The 14827-nt window shown below is 48.0% G+C and overlaps 1 protein-coding gene across 1 annotated transcript in view; it reads right to left on the bottom strand.

The window, feature by feature from the left end:
- LOC119391122 (calmodulin-binding transcription activator 2) overlaps positions 1-14827 on the bottom strand; it is a 509376-nt gene that overhangs the window by 57295 nt on the left and 437254 nt on the right. The window contains exon 5 of the mRNA XM_037658797.2: positions 5361-5496. Within this exon, the coding sequence (XP_037514725.1) occupies positions 5361-5496 (136 nt within the window). The remainder of the gene's footprint in view (positions 1-5360; positions 5497-14827) is intronic.

Below are 14827 nucleotides of genomic sequence, written 5' to 3'. Positions count from 1 at the left end.
GTTACTTTAGCGTTTTTATTTTGTTTCGGTCGGCATTGGACAAGTGACGTAATAGTACTCTCTGGTACACGTTTCTTTCGTTTTTGTTTACTTCTTGTTTTGTAAGCGTAGCCGACGTCGTTGGTCTGCGATCATGTAATACATATCTGCCTGCGTTAAGAAATCCTTGAACAGGCATAGAATTACACGCAGGCGTTGAATGCCTACGTGCAGTTCAAGGAATCGTGGGCGTTATGAAGCTGTTTTGTGGTTTTCACGCAACGACGCTCAACGTCGGCGCTCTCTGCACGGCAATGTAGTAATAAACTACCTTGCACTCATACAAAATTTAGGCCTTTGCAGATAGGCATTGCGGTGAGGCAGTAAGGAAGAAGCATCTATCGAGAGAGTCCACCTTGAGGCCTATGGAAAAACGCGGCAAAGTATCGCACGTCTCCTACCTTATCAGGGAGGCCAATACGATTAAATTGACCGAAAAAAAGGACAATTTTTGTTAATCTCATAAACCACTACAGATGTCGTAGGTTTATGCAGATCAGTTTTCTAAAAGTGTTGCTTCAAGATTCTTGGGTTAACTAGATTTCAGTTAACTCGGACGCACGCTAACCATCTGCGATCCTTCCCAGTTAGCACAAGTGGCCAGCTCAACTAATCCGGTTCGCGGTGACGACGGAATCGATATACGAACTAACAAGAGTACTTTAATCGATGGGCACTTTAACAACATCATATAAGAAACAGAGCCCTGGTGTGTTCAGGTAATTGTGTTTGTGATTTTCATATCAGCGAGGCCCCATGCATTTCCGAGAGAGATTAAGAAAAACGCACATGAAATGCAAGTTTGGAATTTTGGAAAGCGAGGGAGAGTTTGAAGCTTCAAGTTTTTCATTATTAATTTAAGCATACTTATGTTATCCAGTTGTTCAACGAGAAGGGTTGGCGAAAAGGTAGCAGAATGCCTGACGATGCACCAATCCCCGCCCAGACCACGAACCTATAGGAATCTATATACCTCGAGGGATTGTGTATGGTACTTGCCAGCTACTAATAAGAAATAAAACGAAAAAAAACAAAAAAAAACAATACTCACACAGAAGAATAGAGACAAAGAAAAGGCAAACGGATGAGCTACTGCGCAGAAACGCAAAAAAAGCCAACGCTTGTCCTCAGCAGCTGGAGCACCACTTTAAGCGGTCATTTAACCGGTAACAGGTAATTACTCTTTATGTAGACAGCATTTTGTAACCGCTAACTACCTTATACAAAAAGCCAATGACGATTCTCCAATAGTGACGCTTCGTTACAACGAATTGGCGAAGATCTACACCCTGTAAAGCGTGCTCTGCCGCAGTAATGGCTTTTGAACGGAGAAGCCTACTCTTTTAGAAACCTTTAGAAAAAAAAAAAAGAGCTACATTGGTGTATGTGTAGAAAACCAGGAAAGAAAGTGGAAGTCAAAATTAAAAACGCCCGCTGCAGGCGTCCTGTAGGCGCCCCACTGTGTTGTGCGATTCCTCAGAAGGCGGCAAAAATTTAGAAAGCAGCAACAAAGGGTACCGAGAAAAGGAAATCAATAAATCCAACCAAAATGAAAATGTTTAAAAGACAGTGAGACGTTTGGGCTTCCGTTTCTTGTTTTCATATTCTCATCGTGCCTCTTTCCGGCTGGACGATTCAGCGTCGAACCATCGATTTCAACAAAAGGTACTATGAATAGGTAAAAAAAAAAAGCAGCACCACATTTACGATTGAGCTATCGAAAGAAACAACAAGCAGAGCCCCTCGCCATATGCTCCAAAGGGAAGTGGGTCGACGGGTGGCCCGGTATTTTCGTAGCCACCGCGTTAAACCGCCACGAGCAACAGAACAGACGCCAAGCTGGCGCCATACAGCTCCAGCTCTCTCTTTCTTTCGAGGACAGAAGGTGACGACTGAGAAGAGCCCTGCGGGAGCGAGGCATAAACGTTACGGCCACGGCTGAAAAAGGTTCGGAGCAGGAGAAGAAGGTCGGGGAAATAGGGGGCTCCCACCTTATGTTAGGAAGGTCGTATGTGACGAGAACACGCTTTTCCAGAGGTGCTGGCGATGTGAGGCTATGCGTGTCGGGTACTGAAGCCTCAAAGGGCTGATGAGATGAAGTAAAACAAACGAAAAGGAAACGAGCGAGGGTACTTTGCGAGATTGAAGGAAAAAGGAAAGCGAACGCATGGAGACTGTGGGGTGCGGTGAAGACCGCCGCGGGGCAATCAGCGCGGACGCGCGAGCGGGCACCAGCAGAAGCGGCGACGGCGGCAATCAAGTCGAACCGGCAATCAGGCCCCGCTGCAATCAACGTGGTCCCGCGCCCGCGCGAGCGCCCCGCAGCATTTCCTCGGTCGCCTGGTAAGCCAAGCACGCGCGGCTCTTCGCCCCCGGATGGTCCAGGGTGCGTTAACGGAGGGCATTGGAAGCCGGTGCGAGAAGGAAAGCATGCAGTACTGAGGCAGCAGCCGAGGCGCAAGCTGACGGCACGCGGCTGCGCGCTTAGCGCCCGAAAACGAGCTGCCCCACTAACTTTCTTCGATAAATGCACCCGCGTCCCAACTTATCCCCTAACTCCATTGCCTTCGGTCAGACGGGTCCACTCGCATTGCATAGGCGAATCGAAGTTCACTCTCTGGCAACGCGATGTGAACCTTACGAAGCCTTCTCAGAAAAATTTGTTTATTTCTTTTACAGAGGAATGTTTGTCCGATGCCGTTCAATCAGCGGCACTGTTTTGTGTAAGCAGATACTGACTGAGCGTATCGCATTGCGTTAACGAAACGCTCACGGGAAAGAGAATTGAAAATGAGGAGAATAAAAAGATAATTGAAGAAAGTGAATGCGCATTTTCGATCGCAGAATGGCCTTAGGGAGCAAAGAGCGTTGATTTCAGCTTCGGAGGAACAACACTTAAGTTAATATTTACCTATTCGTGTTTAAGTTGCGCTGATTTAGCTTCACTTGTCCGTAACATACGGTTCGATAAATTCGTTCGCACGCTGAAAAATCTCCGCATACCAGAAAGCAGAGGTTCGGATCAAAAATAACATCAGACATCATTAGGAAAGCAGGCTGGCCGACCCGAACTCTAATGGCCGCAACCTAACATCTAGACGATGATGGAAAACTTCGAGAACTGTGAAGCTACTCGACGATCTACGTTATATAGACACGCCACAGTTTCGAGTAACGAAAACTGGCGTCCGCTAGTGAAACCCAGTTCGGCATCAAACGCCGGGACGATCACGAACCTATCATTAAGATAAACCTTCATTCAACCGGCTGGACTCGAGAGCGCTTTTGGAAGGCAAGGTTTCCGAAGGTAAGGTGCGGCAGGTGACATTGTCAGATAACTGTACGTGCTTGCACGAAAACCGACGCGCTCTCATGCGTTCTAAGAACCGTAATTCCAGGGATGCCACGTAACGCAACGATGCAATGCAGTCGGTTCTATAAGTATCCGAAACGTTGAACGTTCTCTCACAAATCAGGCTATAGGGAACAAGTAAATAGTGCGTCGAAGGGACTTGCCAGCACTCCCTTAGATAGCGCACTACGGCCTACACTTTAAGAAAAAAAAAAGATTATTCTTTACTCATTTCGCTGACTTGCCACATATATAACACTCGTCAACGAAACACGTTAACCCGCTTTTGGAGAGTCGCGCCTCCCACGGCTCTCCGAAGTCTGTACAATAATCTCCAAAAGACACTTAACATTTATCTATAACTGGCTCCTAAACAACCTCTGAAAACACCAAGAGCAAGCGAGTTAAGAAAAGGAAACTGATTCCGCAGAACTGATTTGCAGCAAGCGAGTTATTCTCTCCTGACGTTTCCCGTCTTTTCGGCACAATTCGTGACGCCGGTAGTCTGTTCCTGTGACGTCATGCGGAAATAAGCTCTCGATTGGTCCATATACGAGGGACATCACTTGGGAATTGTCTCCTACCCGGCTTTGCCATGCAGTCGCACGACCATTCTGCCTTGTTTCGCATGACTATCGTGCGCGATCAACTGATCTCACTTCGTTTTGTGCGTTTTCGACTGTACAAGCGGAAGTAACAGAGTGCAGCCGAAAAGCACGAAATCCTGATAGGCTCAACACTTAGTGCGGGCATTGTCCACGTGTTTGATGAAGAAATAAGTGATGAGGAGGAGAGAACGCCTGTAGGAACGATAGTGAAGGCGAGAAAGAGACCACTATCTCGTTTTTGAATTCGGAGTGGTTTAGGGGCCCTTTAAAGAGAGTTAGGGTAAGGCGGGGCAAAATGAGACGCGGGGCAAAACGCGACATTTTGACTTTGCCGCCCTCTACAGCTAATACAAAAAAAAAGTACCTTTTCTTTGTTTCTCTATTTCGGCGATAGATGCCGGTAGTTTTCGACGTTTTTTGTGTAAAGGTTGATGACTGCTCACAGCGTTCGCGCGGGAGAAATTGCGCGGCTGATGTCAGTGTGTTCGCGACCCGCCAAAAAGGGGCGAAATTCTACTCGGCTAAATTTTCGGATCCGTGCATGAAGCTACTCCGGCGTCAGTACAACAGCGTAAGTATTTATATTGTTACTTTATACTACTAGGTACATTCCACCAAAAGTTTAGTTCATTTGATGCCGTGGGCCAAAGGGCATGTGAGAGGGGTAAAACGCGACAAAAAGGCATTGAATTGCATTAGAGAGTGTCTTATTAAGTGAACCATTTATTTACGCTGATTATATATAATATTTTTTTTGTTTAGGATGGTACGGACGTACAAGAGAATATCATCCAGAGTTTCCTGGGAGGAAAAAGACATGAGAAATCCACTGAATGTTTTTCAGGAGTTTCGGAGCAACACAATGTCGGGTTCTGTTTGGATTCAATGCGTGTAGTGCAAAGACTGGACTCATGAAGACTGCGTGGGGGCCCACGGAGTGAATTTGAAGTGCTTCTACTGCAAGAACTCAAAGGATAAAATTTTTTCACACCATCGCGTTTTGCTTCACGCAGCGTCTCGTTTTGCCCCGCAGGTTGGGGCAACATGAGTCATCTGGTGCATTTTTTGTTTCTTTTTAAAATAAACTTTTGAACAGTCGCAACATCATCATATTTATGTAGCACATACCTTGTACCCAAACGAAAGTTCCTGCATTGGTGTTTTATGGTAAGGAGTGAAATAAAATAAAATATTCGCTACTTTCAAGTTTTTGTCGCATTTTGCCCCACCCTACCCTATATGTGTGACAAGTCAGGACTGATAAAAAAGAGCAAAGGCTAATCTTTCTATTCTTAAAATGAACTACTACTACTACTACTACTAAAACAGGAGGAAGAAAGCAGCCGTAGACTGTTGCGTACCTCCGTTCCCTGGACCTTGAGCTTCATGTGGTCCTCCCGGGTGGTCTTGCCGTCCTTGCGCTTCTTCCAGCAGTAGCCATCACGCCGGTACCGGACCCGCTTGCGGCTGTACAGCAGCATCGACCCGCTCTTGGGCCTGCGTCGGGACCAAATCCAAAGCGGTGAGACAAGACACGCGACAGCAATGGTAAACTCTAGTGAAAAATCTCGTATGCCGCGTTTGCCTTTCATCCATAATCTTGCACGACCCCCGAGGATCCTGCGTGAAAACCTGTATTTCCCCAAGTAAGCCTGTGCGATCACACAGAATCATAATACGGAGCGTCTACATGGGTCTTTTCAAATAGAGAGACGACACTGATGGAACACCCGGTTCAATTTCCACGGCGAATATTTGTATTTTGTTCGTAGGTCGTTGAGTGACCGACGCCAAAAGTCTGCATTCAGTTTTACAGCCCCAGTAACTCTCTGCGTAAACAAACTTCACGCAGCCATAAAAACAGAAGGAAAGGGGGTAAGCCGGTCAGACTGCATGCACGCGCGAATGTTGCCTTATCGAAGACAGCAAACGAAAGGTCGGATATGGAATTAAAAAAAATACACAGACAGTACGAGCATTCGCGTAAAGGGCAACGGTGGGTGTACGGGCTCACACGTTTGTTTCGAAACGACAGACAGCGTACGATCCCACGACAAACGTATACGACCGGACGCGAGACAAAAGGAAAGAAGGTCGTGCTGTCGGATCGCTCACGTGAAACGAACACAGGGGAGGAAGAAACGAAAAACCACTAAAGGCGGCACAACGCGGCGGGCGCGAAGATGCAAAAAAGGCCTATCCGATACGTCTGCCTGCCCTCGGAGGAGCGGTAACGCAGCTTACAGCGCCAGTGCGTCCGTGATCTCCTGGACAAACAGCATCTCTGACGAAACCCAGGGCAACCGTGAAACCGGAGGGGCTTCGGCCCGCAATCAAACTGGCAATATAAACGCGTGGGTCACGGCAGACGTGGCTTGTACGGGTGTAACGGGGAACGGGTGGCGTGGAAGAGAATAGCTCTGTGACCGAGTCGACATAGGAAGACAGGAAATCAAGGGAGGCGGAGAGTGACAAAGCCACCCCCTCCCCATCCCTCTGGGAAACAATGCAGCCTATGAGAACAAGTACGGCAAGGGTTTACTTGTTTTGGCACCAGAAATCGCTTTCATTTGCTTTCGTTTTATCGAGACGAGCCTCAGATGCCTCATCAAACGCGAAAATTGACCGTCGTCGGCGGCAGCGGACAACTACGCCCCCAAAACCGCCTGTTGCTGTGATCTCACAACAGCTTTCGCTGCGAAATTGATAAAACCGCTCAATTCTTGCCCAGTCCTCCACAGTGGGTGTGAGCCGTAGTTAATAGTAGGTGAACATGAAGAAGAACGCGAGACCAGACAGATCACAGACAAGACGAGTCCCCAAAATCGATGACGAAGAACGGCACATGATGATGAGCATGTATGGAGAACGAAGGTGCGCCTAATAAACGTCCACACTAAATGCATATATTTCCCTTCGAATTCGGCTACACCGTGGTAGTTTAGCGGATAAAGTATTGCGCTGCCGGCTCGAGGACGCGCGTTCGAGTCCCTGCCGTGGCTGTCGCATTTATATCAGGACAAAATTTAGGAACACCTGTGTGCTTATCTTTAGTAGCATGTTCAGTAATCCCAGTAGGGTGGTCAAAAATTTAATCCAGCGTCCCCGAGTATACGGTGGAAAACCGCGGAATTAATTTTTTTTTGTGCTTCGGATTCGGCAGCATCTGAGTGCGGGATCCAAGACTCAATGCAGTGAAACTACATGGTTCGGTTGAGGAAAAGAAAGGAGAGAGTACAGAGGGTCGACTCTGGGAACAACGAGATTCAGTTAAACGAATGCGAGCGGTGGGGTCGATAGGCGAATGCGAAAGTTCCCTACTTCTTGCTCAATAGCAAGGCCAGTTTGTTCTCTCCTTCTTTCTTCGGCTTTACGGCTTCGAGAGGGCGTGTGTGGAATATCGAAAGGACCCCGTAGAAGGGGCGTAGCAGTAACGATCAATTCGCCAAAAGGGCAGCGATCAGGGCTGAAGAAAGTCACGCGGTCCCTTATGCATTCACCTAAGACGACACCTAAGAAGCCATGTTCTTCCTTTTCTTCGCATTCGATCGAATTGAGCCACCCACATTCCCCTTGAAAGCTTTCTGCACCTAACGTGGTTTTGCACTGCCTCCCGCATCGGAGGCACTGGAAGTTTTACACACCTCACGTGGTTTTACAGTGCCTTCGGGATCGGCCCACCTTTGACCAAGCAACAAGCTCATGTGATGACGTCACGTTATGCGATCTCATAGTGACGTCATGATGATGCCACAAATTTTGGCGATCTGTGGCGTCGTTATGGTGCCACTTGATGAGATTTTTTTTGCATCACTTCGTGTTGACGCCGACGCCACCGACGACGGTCGCTTTTCGCGTTTGATGAGGCATTTAAGGCTTTTCGCCTTGAAAACGGAAAGCGCGCAGTTCGGGAAAACAGTAATGTCAATAAGCCTATTAAAGAAAAGAAGCGCGTTGAGAAAGCAAGACCATGTTCCACAGATCCTTGCAAGACTTTATGCACGCAACAAACTTGTTCGTTTAAATGTGTCGCGCCTTTTTTTTTTTTTTTTGCTGTGTTGCTAGCTATGTTATGTCTTCGGGCAACTTTCCGAATAAAAAAGAAGAAGAAAATAACAACAGGGTTGAGGACAAGAGTGTACTGAGTTAACTTACCTACATGAAAAGGGACAAGGAGACGAATGGAACAAGAAAGAAGGAAATTGACATTTACGTAATTTTGGGTGCATCAAAATGGAGTCAGAAAGCGAAACATACTCGAGCCATGGCTTCAAAGAATGCTGACCGAAACTGAGTTGATACAACTAAAGCGGGAGATCTACGCAAAAAATATAAAGACAGTGATGATGATGGGAATGAGCGGACAAAATTCGCATGCGCCACCATATTCACGGCCGATTCTGCATCTCCGATAATTTTTTAACATTTCAAGCAAACGCACGCATCGGGTTCAAAATGGCGTCATGATCAACAATGCCAAACGCGGCAGCGCTACGAGCCGCGGGCGCGTCACAAATTCCAAGAAAAAAATTCTTGTCCTCTCCGGGTCTTTCGGTATCCCCAGCATTGGCCGTGACGTCACAATTCGCGTCTGGTCATGTCATCTGCAAAGTTTGCTCGCAGGTACGCGCACTCGCCGCTCTTCCTCCTCGCACGGCGAGGTGGAGCATTCGGCCAGGAGGAGAAATGAGCCGATGAACGGAGCAAAGAAAAAAGCGAAGCAAGCGAGGGCCGCTTTTGAATCGTCAAACGCGTTTAACTCCGCTGTTACGGCACGGTTTCGAAAACTTCTCGCGGCTATGTGTTTCTTGAAGACTCGTGCACAACTGCAACACCACAACTAAATTTCGACCTCTGGGTGGTTTAGGGGCCCTTTAATGGACATATAAGACAACATTTGAGATCAGCACTGTCATCGCAATCATAACGGCCATTCAACACCTCAGATTTAGAATCGTTGGAGCGGTTCTGCTGGCTTGTATTTCGAAGCACATGACAAGACGCAGCGAATGAGTGTAATAGCTACAGGAGCTGACGAGAGAGCCTAACTAAACCACAAGACTTTAAGCGATAATACAGGAACGTGACCTCATTCCTTTTGTTAGCGGTTCTATTACGTTTACTGGAAGAGGGAGTAGTAGGAGGGCCGAGAAGACTTGTGAAGTTGAAAACGCAGCTTCGTAAGCAAAGGTTTAGAGCGCGAAATATTCTTCTTGGAACTGGAACCACCGCGCATGCAAATCTACGCTTTTGCATTCAAATACTTCCACAACTTAAGCAACAACTTAAATTATTCATCGTCAGATCTATTACGTTGGGCTAAGGGACTAACCTAATGACTTTATGCTAAGGTGAAGCCTCTATGTATGAGTTTCAGGATTCACGTAAAGAACGCACGTCCAAGTGAACTCTGTGAGCGTCCACGCTGTCCTTTTCGTTCATGCCAAGTCTGTATTTTACGCCTACCTCTTCAAGCCGCCATTCTTCCATGTGTGGACGTCAGCATCACCCTAAATCTTACAAAAAGTTACACCATCTCCCGCTAAAGGGGACCATGAGGCGATGCGAAGCCGGAGCACTTGCACGATCGCGTTCCGTTGGCGTTCGTTGGGCATGCTACCGACCTCGCGTCGTGGAACGCGAAGAGGGACGCTACGCGCGTCGTATCTTCCATCTAGCCTGGCCGTTAATTCTCACAGGGCGAGCGGGGAACGCGGTCGACAGGCGGGCGAGAGGGGGGCAGCGTAGGAGAGGAGAGAGAAGGGGAGGGGACGTGCATGCGCTCGAGCTCATCGCGGCGTTGCGCAGGAGAGAATTTCGGCATGTCTAGCCCGCGTTTCAGAGGAAGAGTGGAAAGGGGGAGGGGAGAGGGGTATGGGAGAGGGGGAGGGGATAGGGAAAGCGGAAAGAGGGAAAGTGGAGAGGGAAAGTGGAGAAGGGAAGGGGAGAGGGAAGGGGAGAGGGAAGGGGAGAGGGTGAGTGGAGAGGAGGTGTGTGGAGAGGGTATGCGCATGCGCAGTAAGGGTGGTCACGCCGCACACCACCACCACCGGATTGAGCTCGGCCTTAAGATACTTCGCATCTAAAAAACTTTTGAAGCAACGAAGCCTGGCAAATGTTTCAGCTCCACTAACGTGAAACATGGGGAGGGGCGAAGCATGCAGTGTGCGCCGGTGTTTCAGCTTCATCGGCCCTGCGTCGGCGTTGTCTTTCGCAGGCGAGCGCGCGTTCTCGCTCCTTGCTAGCTGACAGTTCAGCGTCCACCGAAGAAAGACCGTTTCCTGAGCCAAAGCGCGCCGTTCGCTCTCTCTAGCCATACGGCGCGCGATGAGTTGGCGCCGGAAAAGCGCCGGTAGGAGGAGCAATCGCGCCCTTGCTGAGGCGGTAGCAACCTCCCTTGCGTTGAACCGGTTTTAATAATTTAAATGAGAGGCCGACTTGCCGTAAGTTGTCTTCGTGTTACACACCGCAACATGCTACGAAGTATGCTTTACAGCAGGAAACTTGCCAATTGAAACCAATTTTGAGACGAAATGTAACAAATTTCTGGTAATTAATGCAATTAAATCCTGATTATTCCTCTATCTTAAATTAGTTTATATCATGTTAGTTTATTCTGAACCGGTTTTGACTAATTATACACTTGTTTTTGACCATAGTTGAGCAACCTGATTTACCGTGACGCCGACATGACACGCCGACAAGCCGAGACTCTAAGGTGCTTCGCCCTAATAATTGAGCTATTCATATAGTTACAATCGATGCAATAATAAGTACGAGACAAGTGGAAGCTTCTGCTGAAGACTAGACTTTTTTGTGGTGCAAGTGTGATGCAATAACACACACACACACACACACACACACACACACACACACACACACACACACACACACACACACACACACACACACACGCACACACACACACACACACACACACACACACACACACACAGAGAGAGAGAGAGAGAGACGCGCGCGCGCGCATGCTCGAACACACGGATGCACATACACGCACGCAGATAAATGAGACTGAGAGACCCAGAATGGCATTTTCTTTCTTTGTAGCAGACAGCGTCGAACCCACCGTAATTTCTGAAAACGTTAAAAAGCGTAATTGACTCAAGATTACAAAATCCGCTGACGCTCCTATGTCAAGTGCTTTAAGAACGTAAATCCGGTCAGGTCGACACCACTGATCTGTCGTACGCCCGTCTGAGACACTATTAACACCGCCTGTCAGAGACGTACTAATGGCCACGGCCCGGGACTTCTCAACGCGCTGTCACTGGTACGCTGCCTAACAGCGCCCATCGGCGCGACGCACGAAGACGCGGCAAAATGTGACACCTAACGTACATTGCCGTCACGGACGCACGTCAATGCCACTGTCATTTCTGAGCTCTCTTTCTCTCTAAGTACGTCTCGGCCTTCTCTTCCGTACGTAGCCTCCTCGGCGAGAAACGATCGAAGTTTGCCGCTTTGAACTTCATCCGCACGCTGCTCCGTCTTGTGCTATTTTCTCGGAGCAGCTAGACGTGTGTCGGTCGTGCGAAGGAGATGACTAATTCGTATTTGCATAATGAACTAGCTATCTTGTGCGCGCCGTAATGCGCGCAAATTCGACCCGTACCGCACGCAAGCCAGCTTCACGACGACGACGACACCTCCCTCCCCCATTTCCTACCATCTCTCGCCCTACTTTCGGCTCGCACAATACCGGGTGCACAGAGCTGTAATAAATGAAGTAAAATACATGCTTGGAAAAAACAGGCACGGCGCAAGCAATGGAGCTATAGCAACACCGGATGAACTATGCGCGAACCAGAAAGCTGAAGCAATGAAATGAGGCTGGGGCCTAAAAAGAAAGAAAGAAGTAGAGGATGGAAGATTGGGGAGGAGGAAGGGACGAGAGAGAGAGAGAACTCGCCCGTAATTACGGTATGGAAACAAGAACGCGCGCGCGCGTTGCTAACAGCGAGCGCTGAAAGTCGTGGAGAGATGTGAGGGGAAGTAGGAGGGCTTATATGACTCGGCCACCAGCGCAACCACCACCACCACCTCCCAAAAAGGGGCGCGCACACTGCTATACGCCAGGAGAGCGCTGCCACTGCGAGTCTGATGACGGCTAACGAGGTTTCTCATTGAGCCAGCTCACTCTCCCTCTCGTTCTCCACCTCCGCGACAGCCCGAAGCGCAGCAGCAGCGCCGGACGGCAATAAGGCCATAATCATCGTTTACGCAACGCCGGGGGAGATTGCTCACGCTTCGACTGAGCGCGCGCGCGCATGCGCGCACGCAGCGGGAGGACGCGCCAGAGCGTAATGGGAAGAACGAAAAAGCGTGAGAGAAGCAAACACAATAAGGTGAGTGTAAAACGGAAGATGAGCGACTCGCGCCGCCATGGGAGGAGATCTAGTCTGTAGCTGTGGGATGGTACAGATATGAAATAATAGAAAAAAATAGAAAAAACAGAAAAAACAGAAAAAAAGGACAAGAAGCAAATGGGAAAGATCGAAAGAAAGAAGACTGGACTGGGAACAGAGAAAGAGAAAGACAAAGCAAAATACACAGCGCGCAGTAGAGGCCGGCCAAATTATTTGCGTGGTCCGAGAAAATCCAATCACTCGCGAGTAATTAATTCCGTTTAGGCATTAGCTAGCAGCGTCATCGGGCCTGGTCAGCGCTTTAAAGTGATCCGAGGTGCCCCCCCCCCTCATCCCCCCCCCCCCCCCCCGCCCGGAGCGTGCGCAGACTATACAGCAACGCCGGGAAATGGAAAGGAGGAGGGATGGACGGCGGACTGGGGGATCCTGGCAAGAGGGGTACATCAGCCGAACGCCAGTTCATTACGTTGCCTTTTGGGTACGGGAGATGTGATGAGGTGCGCTAGACCGCCACCATCGCCATTGGGAAAAAGCAAGCGCACAAAAGGGGGGCAAAGGCACGTACGGATAAAAAAAGAAGAAGAAGGACAAGAAAAACAAGGCTCATGGCAAGCTCCACTTTAGTTCCCAGAGGAAAGTTTAGCTGAGCGCTAAATGATGACCCTCGGAGTGCGAGAGTTTATTCCTTTTCCGTTGCTTCGCTAGAAAGCGAAAGGATATGCAAAGCGCGAGTCCCTATTGTCCGGCTATACAAAGACACCACCGTAGCGTTAAATATCGGTATTAGCATTCGCGCGCGCACCATCAGCGGGCTCAGCAGTACAACGAAAGCGTACGTGAATGCTCTGGGAACGGGACGCAACACATGAGCGCATGTTTATTTTTTTTCTATTATTAGACAGGAGTAAAATGAGATTCGGTAATCACATTATCAGTGTTGCAACTGCAGGTCCGCCAATAAAAAAAGTAAGAGAGAAGAAAAAAAGGGAAAAAAAATCTGATAGCGGTCGTACACAGTACTTTGCTTGCTTCAAACGCTAATGCGATCGAAGCCATTTATAAAAACAAAACAAAACAATGATTACGAAGAAAAAGTCAACATTTCAGACGGTTGTTTTGAATGCCAAGGGAAGTTTTCTAAACAGTGTACACAAGTGAAAGGAGCAAACTATGCAAAATGTGGCACGAGAGAGAGAGAGAGGACACTATGACGTACGCAGTGACCTACATAACGCGCGCGAAAACAAACGAACAAAAGAAGTTCGAATCATATGCTGTTAATTAGTTAAAACAGATGATTCGATTGATGGCGAAGAGAAAAAACGAAAAAAAAAAGTTTCAAATTAGTGCATTTGAACGAAAATAACAACACACGTGAGCGGAAGGAGGAGATGCTGGGACCAGCGGCCGACTATCGACTAGGTTTTAAAATATGCACTCCCTTAAATGGGTAACGTGCCAATTAACCCGGTCCAGCACCCTTTCGTAAACAAAGCACGACCTCCTGCATGTTTTAATATAGTCACGTTGACTTGTACCCGTGCCTCTTAGTTAAATTAGCTTTGACATATGGTGCGCCTAACGAGGTAGCACTGTTCTGCCACTGAAAGAATAGCAACTGACTATCGAAACCTTGACTCTGCCGCCTTCTAGGGGGTGTTGGAAGCTGTACTTCTCGCCGCATTCAAATGAACACGAACGGAAGCGTACTCGCGACAAGCCAAAGAAAAAGCTTGGCAAAATGTATAGAAGCAAGTGCCTAGAGCAAATCAAATATGCAAGGCGGCGGGCACATGTTAAGAACTTTGGCTGTGAGCTCGCTTCGGAGATGCTTTAAACATGGGTGCAAACACAGAGATCAGAATAACTTGATCAATGAATGCAGACAGCTTAGAGAAGGCGCAAAAATGGGACAGGTGGACGCTAGCGCTGATACAACTGGGCATACGGCGATAAAAATGGAGATTACAAAGTGCTAACAGTAATACAATTACTAAAAATGTTTACTAAGCGTCAACGTAGTCTGTTGTTCACATGTTAAAGCAGATGATTCGTGCTGCCATCTGCGATGGTCCTTTGCATGAAACCGTAGAACAGACCGGTCAATCGAAAAGAGGAAACTGTTCGCCAACACAAAAAAAAAAACAAAGAAAAAAAAAACGAAATAAATTGAAGGCAACTATGCAAGAAGGTGTTTTTGGCTAGTATTGGTCTCAAGAGGAAACGTTAGCCAGTCATAATGCTGAGTTCATTATCACTAAGTGCGTTCGACCAACGGCAAACATCAATCACACACAAAAAATCTGTAAATTCTGGCTCAGGATTCAAGCACTACGCATCTTATTTCCAAACTGTACAAGTTCTACGTACACAGATTTCATTGCCGTTGTCTCGCTTGTTTGCCCCGTAAATGGCTTAGTCTTGCTCTGTACTCATAAAAA

Source organism: Rhipicephalus sanguineus, chromosome 4 (genome assembly GCF_013339695.2).
Source record: "Rhipicephalus sanguineus isolate Rsan-2018 chromosome 4, BIME_Rsan_1.4, whole genome shotgun sequence".
In the NCBI taxonomy this organism is placed as follows: Eukaryota; Metazoa; Arthropoda; class Arachnida; order Ixodida; family Ixodidae; genus Rhipicephalus; species Rhipicephalus sanguineus.
The sequence above is the reverse complement of the archived record's forward strand: the minus strand, read 5'-3'. Positions and strand labels throughout refer to the sequence as shown.